Source organism: Apaloderma vittatum, unplaced genomic scaffold, assembly GCF_000703405.1.
Source record: "Apaloderma vittatum isolate BGI_N311 unplaced genomic scaffold, ASM70340v1 scaffold2802, whole genome shotgun sequence".
Classification (NCBI taxonomy): Eukaryota; Metazoa; Chordata; class Aves; order Trogoniformes; family Trogonidae; genus Apaloderma; species Apaloderma vittatum.
In genome coordinates this window covers 110048-125722 of record NW_009704003.1, presented here as the reverse complement: position 1 = coordinate 125722, position 15675 = coordinate 110048, and the positions used below count along the sequence as shown (strand labels likewise).

The 15675-nt window shown below is 43.2% G+C and overlaps 1 protein-coding gene across 1 annotated transcript in view; it reads right to left on the bottom strand.

Moving 5' to 3' along the window:
• Positions 1 to 15675, bottom strand: part of LOC104270477 (voltage-dependent N-type calcium channel subunit alpha-1B-like) — a gene marked incomplete at both ends in the record, with an annotated part of 115550 nt that overhangs the window by 12703 nt on the left and 87172 nt on the right. The window contains one exon of the mRNA XM_009864860.1: positions 14654 to 14760. Within this exon, the coding sequence (XP_009863162.1) occupies positions 14654 to 14760 (107 nt within the window). The remainder of the gene's footprint in view (positions 1 to 14653; positions 14761 to 15675) is intronic.

The window sequence follows — 15675 nt, the reverse complement described above, 5'->3', positions numbered from 1 at the left end:
AACCCAACTGGGCTACAAAAAATGAGCCTCCTCTTTAGCACAGAGGCTCAGGGAAACAAGACAGCTGAGGGATGTGTATGTGCACATCTCAGCTCCCCAAGCGTGGCCTCGGTGCAAGCCACCAAACGCCTTTTCTTGAGGGACATTTCTCACTTTATAATAAAAGTCTTTGGGGAGGGGACCAGCTTCTGCTTTGTGCTTTGAACAGCCAGAGCAAGCGTGCAACACCAAAGTGATAACTACTAAAAACAAGCTGGAGTTGGGAACCTGCCTTTATGTGGACTGAAGCTTTCAATTTATCTACAAACCAAGAGCCCAGGGAAGTGCACAACCTCTTGCTCCCCAGTGCACCACCCTGTGTTCCACATCCATAAGACAGGGACCAGGCAGGGGTGGGACGCAAAGCCCCAGAGTCCCTGCAAAGAATCTCCAAAGTAAAACACACAATAAATCATCAGGCAGCTTTCACGGTCACGTTTCTCCATCAGCACCCATACTGAGCCCATCAAAGATGAGACATAAAGAAAATCTCTTAAATCAGACCGGATGCGATGATGAGGGAGGTTGAGGTACTCCCGGTGAGGAGGAGACATTCAGAACCCACTAGCTCTGACACAAGATGTATCACCTCAGGAGGAGGTTTTTAGTTGTGCTTCTGTTATGTCAAGAACATAAATCAGCCCTTAAATTATCTCTGAGGTGCTAAAGCTTCCACCGTGCCTCACTCATGGCTAACTGAAAGGTGATCCCAGGTACATACGCCACCGAGAACCTGGAGAAACCAAGTAACGCATGTAGTAACAAAGCCTACCCTGCTAAAATCCCTTCCTTATAACAGATCCTGACCTTACAGACTTGATTTTCTCAGCATCTAGAAGTGAGATGCATCCTTGATCTTGACACAAGTGTGCGGAGGTGCCTGCCAAAAGACCACAAGACTGGCTTTGGTTACAAGCAAGTCAAGGAGCAGGAGGTTCAGAAGTAATGACTGCATCCTTTCTACGTGAAAAGACATATCCTAGCTCCGAAATGTAAAATGAGAAAATATACAAAGGGCAGTAAAAACACAATCAGGAAAACGTGAAGCTCCTTATCTTATTCAGAGCAGTCAAGAACATCAGGAGCGAGTGACAGCGCGCAGAACATCCGCTGCAGGGAATGGAAGTAAAGAGATCAAGCAGGTTGGTCCCTCTGGGCTCAGCATTTAGGGTTTTGAGAGCCAAAGAGGCAGCAACTAGAGGCAGTGTGTTGTCCATTCGTCCAATTACATTTATCTGACTCTCACTTTCTACAAGTTCCTACAGCAACTGAGCACGGACATAGGCGACAGCATCTCCTGTCCTGTTGTACTTCATGGAGGAGAGCTTCTGAACTTGTTTATGGCACAACAGGAACGTCACCTCAAACCAGAGCCCAGGTTCAGTCCAGCTGCCTGCCTAGGAGGCTACGGTGCCTGCGCACACAGCCCCAAGAATTGCAGGAGAGATGGAAAGACACAGACAGGGCAAAATAATTTCCTCTTCTTCCTCCAGCGTTTGGTCCAGTTAATTATTGAGGGCTGCGACTTGAGGCAGGGACAAAGCATCTACAGCATGATACGCGGCAAGCACAGCATGACTTGTCCAAACTGATAAAAAATGAGCCCTTGTGATAAGAAATATTTCTTCCATGAGAGAAAACTACCTGTTTATAAAGCCAACTCCTTATCTGAAATTCTGTTTGCTTCTTAAAATCCTTCTGAATCCATTAAGAAAATTGCAATAATCACTTCTGATTTACAGACAGAATACAAAGATTAACGTTAACTCACTTTCTTTATAATTACCTTCCCACTCCTATTTTTTGTCTAGAGAATATTTCAAATTTTTTGAAGGGTGCTAGCAATATACTCAATTTTCAGGTGCTCTAGGCTTGAAATGTAGGAGATATTACTGCTAACATGCTTCTCTGAGTAGCTCCGCTGGTTTTGCTTGGATTAAGAAGCCAGCAGACAACTCCCACTTGGGGCTACAAAGAAAACCATACAATTAATGTAGAATCAAATAAAATTCATATTAATGAATCAGTGACTAATAGTGGTATAAATAAAGAATGCACCCAGTCACTGTGTAGATTGTTCAAGAGAGGAAAGTGTATTTTTAGTCGTATTCTAATCTTAGGGTATTCCTTAATGATTGAAGATTTTGTTATTATAACCTTTTAAAACACTGCTTCAGCTAAGTGGCATTTTGCTTCCCAGAACTAGGGGTTTAATCAGCTACATAAATGCAATCCTTAAAATTTTGCTTTAGTAAATAATGAATGAAAGCTGACTGTGAACATAATAATTTGATGTTAAAAATACCTACATATTAGATTGTGGGTATGAAAGAGTATGTTCCGATTACAGATGAAAGGGAGTTTCTTGTTAAAACAGAGTTTCAACAAAAAAAACCAACCCAGAATGCCAAAAACCTTTTGGCTAAAATAATATTTTCTATTCATAAACTCGGAGAAACTCTCTCCACGTTTCACTTTTCTTCTTGAAAAACACAACGAAGCATTTCAGCTCGGGGTAGGCATGCAGCAAGCAGAATGTTTTCTCTCTATTTGCTTTGATAAAACAATTCTTTTCCAGATGAACTCACCACTACTGCCTAAATTTGCTTCACCTGTGACCCCAGGAGTTGCCGCTTGGGTGCTTTAGCACCTTTTCTTCTTTCAGAGCCACATCTCCTCGTGGAGCTCTCTCAGGAGATGCTCTGGGCTCTCCCACCGAGAGGGTCCAAGGGTGAGTGTCACTGCAATGCCACGACCAAGGGCTGGTGCAGAAAATGCTGCCCAGTTGCTTCCAATATTATTCTTGAATTGGATTTTGGCTTTAAATATTAGAATTTTTGACACTGCAGATTCTCCAACAGAAAATATGTTCTTCCGTAATATTTCTCCTGCAACTCTAAACTTCAAATGTGGTCTAAGCCTAACACAAAACTGGCTGTATATCACACCCTGGCGCACGTGAACCTTGCTGCTAAAATCTGAAATGCCTTTTGAACTATCGTAGGTGTCAACTTCGTAGACCAAGAAAGACTAAATGCAACGCTTGCATTTGTTTTCAATATTATCCTCCTCAGACTGAATTTCCACTCCCTTTACCTGGCTCCTTGAGACAACTGGGAGAGCTGCAGGAACAGCATGTGCTGCCCACAGGTCATCGGTCTCAGCAAGAGGAAGAGGCTGAGATGCCAGAGGAGCACAGAGCTCGGCGGCTGCAAGCCCGTCAACCGGAACCTTTGGCCAACGTAGAGCCAGAAAATTTCCAAGGTGCATCTCAAGACAAAATTCAGGAAAGACCTAACGCTTTGCTATCACTCCCGTGAGGTGTCCATGGCCATGAGTTCTTGAGAGCAGCAGAGAGCATTACACGCTGCTGCTAGGAGTTTGAAGAGTTGTACCACTTGTTGTTGGTGCAAAGTTCATCCAAGGCAAAGCTTCGCGGTGGGAGGGGCGCAGAAGCGTTCCTGCTTTCAGCTGGGGATTTTTCACAAGAGAGTGACTTCACTCAAGCATAACTCACCATCCTGCATGCTGCTCCCTATTGCTTTAAGAAGAATTTTCTCATTGTTTTTGGTAAAAGTACATCGCATACTAATCCCAGAAGCATAAATATGAGGCTTAGCTTGATGCATATTCTAATCTTAAGAAAACACCAGAATGTATTTATTCTGTCTCAAGTTGCACTGCTGCCATTAGTCACCAGATCCCTTGTCAGATCTCAAGACTTATCTGGTATTTCAGTTAGGAGTTGTGATCAAGTAATTGCATCCTCAATACTAAGTAACAGGGTGAGAGAGCTAAAAATAAAACCAGAAAGTTAAAAGCTACATTGCTATGGCCTGATTTAACAAAAAATCCATACCGAAGTTAAATATATGGAACCATTAACATCTCCTAAAATCCAGTCAAATGACATTTACTTTAAATTATTTTTTTTTCCTCTGAACTGTTCAAGCCACACTACTCTCCAGAAGACATTCTGGCGAAAAAACAGCAATGGTCCAGACTGTTGTGGCCAAAGTCTCACCGAAAGCTCCAGGCTTTTGACAAAAACCAAGACAAAACCCATCAAGGAGTGAAGTCAGGGCTTTCTTTTTTGCACTCCGAGGATGGAAATAAAGCAGATGGCCCAGACAGTGAAGATACAAAAGCAAGAGATAGAGATCAAGAACAATTTGGGTTCTTGGATGGCAAATGACAAATTCATCCTGGTAGAAGAGATTTGAGCTTTTTCATTTCCCTCTTCACTATCAGCTTGTCTGCAGCTGGATGGATTCAGCACAGACATGCCATGGTGTTTGGGCTGGGAGAGAAAGAGCTGCTCAAAGAAAACCAAGTTTTGTTCTAGGGAGAAAAAAAAAAATTATCTGTGGCAGGTGCAGGTGTTCAGCACTTCTGGAAGTAAAATCTCCAGCTTGTGACACACTGGCTTTTGCTTTATTTACCAGTCTAGAAAATGCCTTAAGAATATGCCATTCTTTGTGTCCAAGCACTGACTGACACCTCTGGATCTTATTAGAAATAAACAGTAAACAACAGCAAGACAAAGAAAGCCTCAAGTTACTAAAGACGCTCTTTTGGATTTCATCAGCCATTGCAACATAAGGATTCATATGAAAATTCAACATCACATAACACTTACATACATGCTACTGGAAAAATACAACATAATTATTCACCTAGCTCTGTGCCATTGCCTATGTACATACAAATTAATTGCCAGTTCCAGTATATATTTTAGATAAATGCTGATCTACTTAAAGAAAGAGAGCATATCTGTGTTTAATTACCTCTCCTCAGTGAATTAAAAATACATTTCATAATGCTTGCATTGCTTGTATCATAAATTTGTTATAGCACAAAACGCTGGAATCAGCGCAAGAAAATGACTCACCTCGATTTTTTACTTTTAAAAAAAACCTCTATCTTTAGATTTTTGCTAATATAGAATTATTTAGAAGTATTATTTTTTTTAGAATAATCAAAGAAAGAATATGGCAAAAAAAAACCCCCAACCCTCTGCATCTCAAAAGATTTTTTTCATAACTTTTGCTCTTTCAGAACAGATGACCACAGGTTTGCAGATCCTGGTTCTTACTGATTTAAAGGCACATGGTATTTTATGCTGTTTGAGCAACCTTAGAAAGAAAAAGGAACTGCACCTTTTAGAAGCTTTTTTTTGACCAGCAGATTACTGTTTAATGTTCATCTGTGCACAAATATTGGATCATTTATCTATTCAGTATAATTACAGCAATAGCACTCACAGTTGGTAAAAAGTGATATTAAGGCGTCCAAAACTTATACTAATATTGAGCCAGGGAATTGGAGGCCACAGCACCTGCATGGCCCTAAGAGGAGCTGTTCTAGTTTATCTATTTGAATTCAAAATTTAAAAAAACAAAATAAAAAAATAAATCCAACACATTTCTAACCATGACATTTATACTGAGTAAATAAACCCTTCAGATGCCTTTACACTTCAGCAGGGCTCTGCTGATGGGCTGTGATGGCTGGTACTTTTATTCACTGCACACTGATGAAATAAATGACGACCCCATAACAAAATTCGAGGTTTTGCTCGGGAAATGCTCTTTAGATACCCACAGAGAAGAAAATGCGCAGTCAGCTCAGCCATCAAAACAGCCCTGGTTTGCATAGGAAATCACAAATTACCACCCAGACGGTGCATAGAAATGTTAAAGAGGATGAGAATCCTCAGTAGCAGCTTTTTGCAGTAAAAATTTATTCTGTTCCGAGAGATGTGAGTCATGGCAGCAAAAGAAGCCTCTATTATTCTGTCTCTGTTGCTGGTGGGGCGTTAGCAACAGACCTCGTTGGCGAACGTCCCTGAGTGTGGGCAAATCCCTCTTCCAAGGGGATTTTAGTACCTGCCGTTTGATTTCATCCCTCTAAAAGGCAGCTCTGTCTCTGGAAGTTTGGAGAAGGGACCCAAGTCTTCGTTCTTTCAAGGTTTTACTCCTAATTGTGCAAGCATTGCCTCAGACCAGCTTGGTACAACTTGTATCAGAGTAAATTCAGGTACTGGGGAGAAAGCAGCTCGGCAGCACCTCTCCTCTGTCACCACCTTCAACCATCCTCTCCCTATTCCAGAGATAAGGCAGGATGAGATAGACCCAAAGCACAGAAGACCTCTCAAGCTTTTTCCCTCTCAAGAATCCTGGCAGCCAGGAAACACACTGGAAAAACAAGCCTTGGTTGAGTTTATTCCCATAATTTTCACAATTCCAACCTTGTGAGATCTCAGACATTAGCAGAGCTATGTCACACCTACTTTTGCTAGCCTCAAAAGGTCAGTCTTGGTCAGAGAAGCCAAACTGGTACATCGTATCACCATATTTTTAATACAAACATGTGTAAGATCCACCAGTGGGCAAGGACCCCCCAAACACTGAGGGGAATAGGAACGTGTCAGGGAGCTGGTGGAAAACCTCTTTTGCTTCACCACCACACCTTTGGGACCTGCAATGGTGCATGGAAGGACCAACCCAGGCGTGTTTGAGTTGCACTTACTTGTCTCTCCAAAAGCATTAAAGAAGAAAGAGAACGTCAAACCGTAAAAGTATAACCCAAAGCCAAGACACCGAGATGGGTCGATGGGAAGCCGATGACAAGTTTTGCTGAATTAGTCGGCAGGGAACAATGGCATTTTCTACAAACCTGCGTCGGTGTCAAAGCACACCCGTGATTCGCAGCAAAGCCAGCCAGGTTTGTTTGTTAGGAAGCGCATGGAAGGTCTGCCACCGTGTTCGCTCAACCACGGGTACATAGGAGCTTGCCGAGTGCCTCGTTTGTACCGAATCTGTAGCATTATGCTCCAGCAGGAGAAGGTTAGAGAGCACAGGCATAACCAGCGCTCGCACGAGTTCCCTGGGGAGGTTTATGCAACGTTTTCCAATTTGGTCTCGCTTGGGCCCCATTGCCAGAAGTTCCTTTTAAAGCCCTCCTCTAGTTTGCATTTAAGGAGCGCACTCGTGGCGGGCACCTGCTCTCCTATTGAACCATACGTGCAAACACTGGTGGAACATCAAAGCCGTCAGCCGAGCACGTAATAAAGACAGAGAACGAAACGACAAGTGAGGACAAGACAAACCGTTAAATGAGGGCAGACAGGAGGAGAGGGAAAATAATTAAAGAAGGAACAAAAGGAAAATAATTAAGGGGTCGAGGCTAAAATGAAGGAAGGAAAGGGGAAATCACGGTCAATGTACAAAACACTACAGAGTTGCTCACGATCGAATCACAAGCATTACATGGCAATGTCGCACACCTTCCAGTCCTTCCACCGTATGTTGGTCTGGAGGCTTATCCACAATGATGGGAATGATTTTTGGAAAAAACAAGGAGGGGAGTGAAGGTGTCAGGAGAAGGGGAAAGAGGGAGGTTTATAAATATAGATATATATATATCATCAATCCATTTACTGAATAGTGTAACAGAGAGCAACTCACGGTGAATTTACGCTGGAGACTGACGAGCTGCGAGATACAGTACCTCGAGTTTGCTTTACAAAACTGCACATGCAAAAACAAAACAAACAAAGAAAACAAAACGTGAGAAAAGAAAATGAAATAAAAAAAAATAAGAGAAGAGAAACCATAAAAGACATCGGGAGGAGACTCATACAGGCTGTGTCCTATCGAATGCAGACTGCAGCGTGCATCTTGGTAGGAGACCAGGCAAGCTTCAGAAAGTGTGGAAGCCACAGACACATCACCTTGTAGTTAACAGGGAAACAACCAAAGGATCAAAAACGGAACCAAAAGGGAAAAAAAATCAAAAGGTGAACCAAAGCCACACGATGATATTGGGACTTTATGCCTCCAAGTGTTATACTCACACAACAAAAGTCCTCCACAGAAATCATCTTTAGGACCCCAGGGTAGAGGTCTTTGTAGAAACAGGTGGTGATTGCTTTTACAGCTGTGCTGCAAATCATTATTTCTAAGTGGGGGCAGGATGCTAATTCCCACTCTGGCCCCACGACACGAGGAAGAAGCCTTTGCACAGAGAAGAGCATGGGCTGGAGGGAGGACTCTGGACCAGATCCAGGGAACCAAAGTCCACCTCAGCCCCAGCAGCTGGTCCCAGGCTGCTTCTCCTTGGTCCCTGCCTCCCATCTGCTCTTCAGAGGCACCTACCTCTCTCCTCTGACAGCTCAGACTGTCCCAACACGGCTCATCATGCCTAAAAAACATTAGTCTGCTGCAGCTTAGGCAGGGCTCAACACGTTATTGGAAGAAGCATTTTTTGGTTCACAAGTCACTTTGTAGATTCTCCTCCATCCAGTGTTTGTACAAACACCATCCTACGTGGGGGGTTCTAAATACTGAAATTGCTGAACTACACAGAAGAGTTTATTTTTCCTCTGGCAGGGAAACGACAGAAAAACAGGATTCAAAATATCCTGATAGATCTTGGCTTGAGGCATTCATTTTTTCATAGTTATAAACAATAATTTTTATAACTGTATGTCATCCAGATAACCCTCCCCAAGACTGAAAGTGTAATCCCTTTATGTCCTGAATTTGCCTTTTCAGTTTCAGCATTTTTTTGTCCCGCTTCCATGAGGGTTTTAAGCTGTTAGCAAATCAACACTAGCAAACAGTTAAAATCAAATATGCTTTGGATAGCATGTAAGTACAACATACATTTACTTAGAATTGATGGATTATTCTGAACAAAAATGTTGGCCCAGGTAAAGTACAAAACACAACAACCCAGAGGTCAGGAAACCTGGAACGAATGCAAGAGAAATTATGAAAGGCACCATAAAAGTTTTGATTGGGGCAAATAATCTGCTACACAGTCAGGTAAAAGCATTTTGTTTAAACTTCAGTATTTCTACATTCATATCAGGCCAAATGAAATGGGAGCAGGAGCCAAAGTGGGGCTGGCACACCCTGCTTGCTTACCAAGAAAATTACTGTTTGCAGGTTGTTCAAGCTGGGGAAACCCTTTACTCTTTGGCTGGATGCTGAACCCAGCTAAAACCTGCAGAGAATAAGCCCTTGGCTGCATAACTGCCTCAAGCGCAGGTAAGAAATTATTTGCATAAAACAGGTGGAAAACTTGCGATGGAGGAGAATGTACTGGGCTGCCCTAATTTACCTGTCAGTCAGCCCCAACAGTGTGCAATACCTGTGGAAATTTTGCTTTTAATTGCTGAAAGCAGATCTCAGCAGCCCTCAGCAGTGAACCTGTGCGTTTCTCCCTGCCTTGTTTGGTGCAGTGCAGGACCACGCTCCGATCCTGCCAAGCATCCTTGTAACCTGGCCAGCCAACGTTATGCAAGTCCTGCAGCACTCCAGCTTCATTCCTCCACTCCCATCGCTGGAATCCGCTTTTTTGAAATGAAAAATTTGACTAAATTTGTGCTGGAGCTGCAGGGTGTAAAGCCACGAAGCATAGACAGCCTCCTTTTCTGAATCAAATCAACAGAAGCACTTGAGCTTCGCTCAATGCTACTTACCATCCGTGAGGGACAGAGTACAAGAGACTGTCTTTAGGTGTAGCTGAGTCACCGTTACACCAACAGCAAGGGCAAAAAGGGAAGTTAACGGGAGGAGTCACAGTACCTCACACATCAACACACTTCAGGGGAAAAAAGAAAGGGAAGAAATCATCATCCAGCAAGAGAAGAACACCTCTTCTAGTCTACACATCACCCAGCACAGGACGTCTTACGGGCTGGGTGTTCCGGCACACTTCTTGCTGGGTCCTGTTGGGTACCGACAGTCCAACAGGGATTTGCAAACAGAGCACAGTATTCCCACGACAAAAAGAAAACATGGAACCTTTGAGATGGAAAACGTCCTGGAGAAACAGAGCAACTCCCCTGCCCTCCATCCCCAGACCTGTACAAAAGGGACAGACAACTCTGAGAAGTCAGGACGATGTGCCAGCTGGATATTTTGCCCTTGGCACTGTCTAGTCAACTCACGCTGACAGGCCAGTATCCACGTGTGGGCAGGTAATTAAATCATAAACAAACAGGTGAGGGACCAGCAGAAACAAGGCAGAGCCTGGAGAGAGGAAGAGGTCTTTAGAGGTTGGAAGGTTGTCCTGGGAAGCACGTGTAACTCTGAAAAACAGTGGTGGGCAATTCTGCAGCCTGTGTTTAGGTCTGGTGCCCACAGCGCATGACCTGTCCCTGCCACTGCCACCAAAGCTTCATCCACTGCATCTGGAAAGTTCTTCTCCCACCCAGAACTCACACCCTGTGCTTTATGCTTGAATAACTTCCTTGGGTCTGGCTGCAACTGTAACCAGTTACCACTTGGAATTTAAAAAAAAATAAATTAGGTAAAAAAAATGCAAAAATGTTTCATGCATCATGACTTCAGCATAACTACCTATCAGGTTCCTATGAATTTTGCATCTGCTCGCTTTTGTGATTGTTATTTTAAGAGTTTTCCCCAAGAAAAAGTGAAGAGAGGGCACTGGAAAATACACGGGCTCTGGATGCTCCTGTCCTCTCCGGCCGGTCTGCTGGCTGTGCTTATCGCAGCCCCTTTTGTACGTGCCATTGGTGCATCTCTGGCTGGAACAGAAAAGGCAGAGGAAGAGCCCGAACACGGGGAAGTTCAGGCTTGGGGTTAGGCAGATACAGAAAACAAAACCATTTTTATGTGGGGCTCCTTGTGTGACCCAAGGGAATGAGCCTGAGGGCTCTCCCTTCGACAGCGGCATCACAAAATGCTTTGCACATCCTCTGCCTGCGGCGTTGCCCCCTTTCGCCCCGCTCCTCTGTTCTGGCCACCAAGGAAGCTGCACCAATGGTTTGCTCCAAAAGACCCATCGGGCTGTACAGTCGCCTCAGTTCAAGAGGCTGAGCGGCTTCAATGTCGTACGAAACAGAGGGTCTGAAAGATGACGCTGGGCAAAACTGAACAAACCCAGTGACTCACCTCCAGAAACAACAAAGCAAGGAAAACGCTAAACGGAAAAACAAACAAACAAACAAACAAATCACAAAAAATAAGAATGAAACAGCAGACTCAAATTAAAATGCGATAACACATGTTAAGCAGATACTCTGTTTTAAATCGAACATTGCAAAAATGACCAAAGCATGGTACCATCCTAGATTTTAATGCTGAAAAACCAGAAAACAAAAAGGCCCATCCAGGATAGAGTTCACCAGGTAAAAAAAAAAAAAAAAAAAAGAGGTCAGACAAATCTGTTCACCTTTGGTGCCTTTGGTGGAGCAGAAGACAAGCCACAGAAATCCCAAGAGATCGGTGAGGTAGGAGCTACAAACCAAGTGCAGGTAGAATATTGTAATAAAGCACTTGGAGTCAGTTGCAAGATAGATGATATCTCAACACCACTGTAATAATGAGTATATTATTAAAACAGATCCCCACGACACCGTAGCACTCGCCATCTATCAACCACAAATCAATTTGCAGCTCATTGCAGGGGTAAAGGTGAAGGTCCCTCTTCAGACCCTCCAAGCAGGCTGACACACTAAATAAGGACCCCATCTCCTATGCCTAAGAAATGACATTTTGCAAGTGATGCAATAAACTAAACGTTTCTTTGGAGCTCAGTTGAGGAAAATGGTGAGGAGAGAAGAACTGCAGGCACAGGAGCACACAAACTACAAGTGCACGTTGTATTTGGTGGAGGTGGAGAAGCGGATACATGCCCAGGGAGTATGGAACAGCCTGGAAAGAGACTTTGGGGAAGAGATAGGCTCTCGGTCCTTGACGCAGGACTGACATGGGAAAGAAGTAAAACAGCAAGTGCAGCACCTGGCTGGTGAAACAGCAGAACAACCAATACGACTTTTCACCAGACTCAGCCCCAGGATGGCTTTATCACCTCTGTGGGAGGTGGACAAGCACATCAGGAACATGAACACCACCGCTAAGGAAATGCAAGTCACCATGTCCTCTGCAAAAACCCCAGAGACCTGTTTTGATTAAGGCAGGTACGGAAAACATTGACATTTCCAGAACATCAACCCATGCTGTTAAGAGAAATTAATTTTCACTTATAAAAACAAAATCAAATTACAAAATTTTTCAAAAAAATTATTCCTTAGGAGAAAAAAATATATAAATTGATAGGATAGAGCCACCTTTGCAAAAAATATAAACTGATAGGGTAGAGGCACCTTTGCAGCAGACCTTCGGTGGCTCAGTCCCAGTTTTTCCCAGCCCCTGCTCACTACCTGCTTAAGGGCACCCAAGCTCTCCAGTTGTTTTCTTGCTGAGGTGATAAATTTCGTATGACAGAAATCCCACTTCCAAGCATGTCCACCACTTCTTCATTCCTGGCATGTCCAGCTCAGAATCACACCAAAGGCTTGATCTGACAAGTCTTGCCACCAACACGGCACCTGATTCATCTTCAGGACCACTGTGCAGCTTGAGAGCACAAGAATCAAAGAAACGGTTGACATCTGGGTGACAACCACAAGTCCTGCTCTATTGGCTGGAGATATCTATGGGATAGGTCCTGCAAAGCCGAAAGCTGAAGCTGCCAAGCCCATTTGAATTTCTCTGTAGAATTATTTATGTATTAAGCAAATTGCTTTGGCGTGTATTCATTAAATAGCTCCTGGACCATGAGCCAGCAATCCATCCACACACCTATTCCTGTCTCACAAAGCACCTAACTTCTCCTTTGCCTTCTTTGCATCTGTCGTCAAGCTATCGCACCTTAAAGACAATTTTTCCCAAACTAAAGCCCTGCGAGCTCCATGAGTGGCCTCGTAAGCTCTTCCCTGGCACTTAAGCAGAGAGAAGAAGGCACGAGGAGGTTGTTAGGCGATGCTCGATGTCACCGTCGTTAGTAGAGGTGGAAGTGATGGACTGCACTTGCAGATGTGCTCATTCGTAAGCCTAATTACCTGCCTGGACAAATGTGGCAGGCAGGGATCTGGGCAGGTAGAGTTTGAGGCAAAATAAGCAGAAATCTACCATTTTTTACTCACTTCCAATTGTGGTCACAAAACTGGCCCTGTGATATTGAAAACCAGGTGAAAGCCTGGTGAAAAATCATGGAATAAGGTAATTTTAAGCAACTAACAATGGAGTGTGAAATATTAGCTCCATTAAAGTGTGAGTTTTTTCCTGATTTCTAAGAAATCTTCACATGTGCTAAATGCTTTTTGGTTAAAAAAAATGGAGAAAACAAGCATCATTTTCTTGCATTTTTAAATAACAGTACCAGGAAAATTCATCAAAGAACAAGAGCATATATCCTCATTTGACTTCTTTTCAAGACTGGACTAGAAATCTTCATAAGAAAGGATTATATTTACAACTGACAAGCAGACAGAGCATAGAGAGAAGTTGATTAAAGCAGAAATGACAAAATAAAACAGTAAGAAGAATAAAATAGGCAAATTATTAAACTGGACTAGAAATCTTCATAAGAAAGGATTATATTTACAACTGACAAGCAGACAGAGCATAGAGAGAAGCTGATTAAAGCAGAAATGACAAAACAGTAAGAAGAATAAAATAGGCGAATTATTAATATTCTTTTCCTTTGCATATAATGAACTGGCTCCATTTGGCCTATTGGTTTTGATGGAGTGGATTAAACTCCCAGGAGTAAGGGTCTCAAGAGATTTACACTGAGAGAACAAACAGGGATCCTGCTGCATTTCAGATATTTTGCAATAAAATCCAGCAGGAAATGCCTTTTCCTATGCTTGAGCTTCTCCAGACTTTGGAGCTCTCCCTTGCAGAAGGGGTCTGGAAAAAATCAGCAGCTCTCAGTGAAATGCACGACCAAGTTTTTTGATGCTGGTAATCCTGATGCTAAAATTCCAGAGGAGGTAAATGAACTTTTAAGAACATACTTTTCAGTAAATCCATTCACAGTTCGAACACCGGCCCGTAATCCCAGGCAGGCAGAGCTCTGCACTGACCTCAGCAACATCTGGACAAGTATTTCCACCTACACATAAATTTGTTCACTTCAGTTTAGATCAGTATATATGCAAGGTGAGCCTCAAGGCAACGTTTTCTAAGGATTTTCTAAGGATTCACAGAATCTGGGCGTACGTCCACATCCGTGCAGAAAAGCCTGCCCCTGGAAATGCAAACCGACATTTCCAGCTACAACCCAGCAACTGTTCACATATGTGATTTTATCCAACCCAGCACTCTTTGAAACAACCAAGAAAAAGCATTCAAGCACATTTTTCAGTCTGATATTTAGGAAGATGGCTTTACACTTAAGTCTTTGAAGCAGAGATCACTAAAGGATAGTCAACATCTTGCACGCATCCGTATCTCTCATAATTAAAAATACAAAGTGAAACGTTAACACTTCACCTGGTGAAATCTATCATAGGGCAGCTTAAAAAAATTCCTTTAAAATACAATTATTGATAGCAAGGCAAAAGAGGAGGCATTACAAAAAAGGGGAAACTGAAAGAAATACTTAAATTGAACCCATGGTTAAGTGACCAGCGCTGAAGTATTCAGTCAACCTAAAGCCCTGTCAGTAACAGAGATGGTATAAAAGGGCTCACAGAGTACGATGGGATGCTCCACTCAAACAGACATATATTGACACTGAAATACAGAAGCCAAACAGTAATGTCTCCAAATAATAAAATAATGCTTACGCGGCTATGGAAATATTAGCTGCGGACATGGGGCTGACTTCTGCCACTTCCTTGGCCTTTTGCAGGGCGAGCTTTTGATTGGTGGCCTCCTCCATCTCCTCCTCGTCCTGGTGCAGAAAATCGAGAGCAATCAGAGCATACACCACGTAACGACAGTAAGCAGAGCTCCCCGAGGCCCCAGCCATATGTGACTGTCACTGGCGTGCCACGAGAACAGTGGAAACTCGTTAAAATAAAGCAGAATTTCAGAGCTTCTTGAAAGAACCCCTGGGCAGAGTCTTAGTTCCAACAACAGCTGGTCAAGATGAGAAATGCAAGGTTTGGTCAAGTGCTTGGGGCATTCTTCCGAAGATTACATCTCCCTTTCAAAGCTTTCTTACCTCTCTTGGCCTCCTTTCTATCATTTCACATTTGGGTAGGAGATCGTGGCAGGGCAGGGCGAGACCTGACTACAAGAGTGACACCTCTGGGGTGAGGTGAGCCCCATTTATTTTAGATCTGACTGTGTTAGGACACCCTAAAGCCTACATCCTACTGAAATGCATGAGACACTCCTAAATCCTTCATGACTTCTTGCCAGAGTGACTTTTCGGAAGCAGTAAGTCCAATAAACACTGGATTTGACCAGTCCTGCTCACACCAGATTTACCCCAGATATTTCCACTTATTGTAGCTGAGTCACTGCAGACATAGAGGGTGAAAAGAGAAAGGAGAAGCCATAATGAAGAATAGTCCGTAGGCACATTGATAGCTTAGATCAGGTGGATTTTTACTCTCTATTGGCATTGTGAGTTCCCACAGAGTATAAATGTGATTTATCTCCTACTACCTGGTGTAAGGACAAGAGAAAAACTGGCTCAGGTTAAAAGTACAGGACCTTAAGCAATGAGATGAGGGCAAAAGGCAAAGAAACAGCCTTGGTTCATTCTCAGTGGCCATCAGGGTTAAGATTCCTCTGAACTTTCAAGTCAATTTAGTCAGCAGAATCCTGGCAGGACAAATGTAGCCCCTCTGACAGCAGC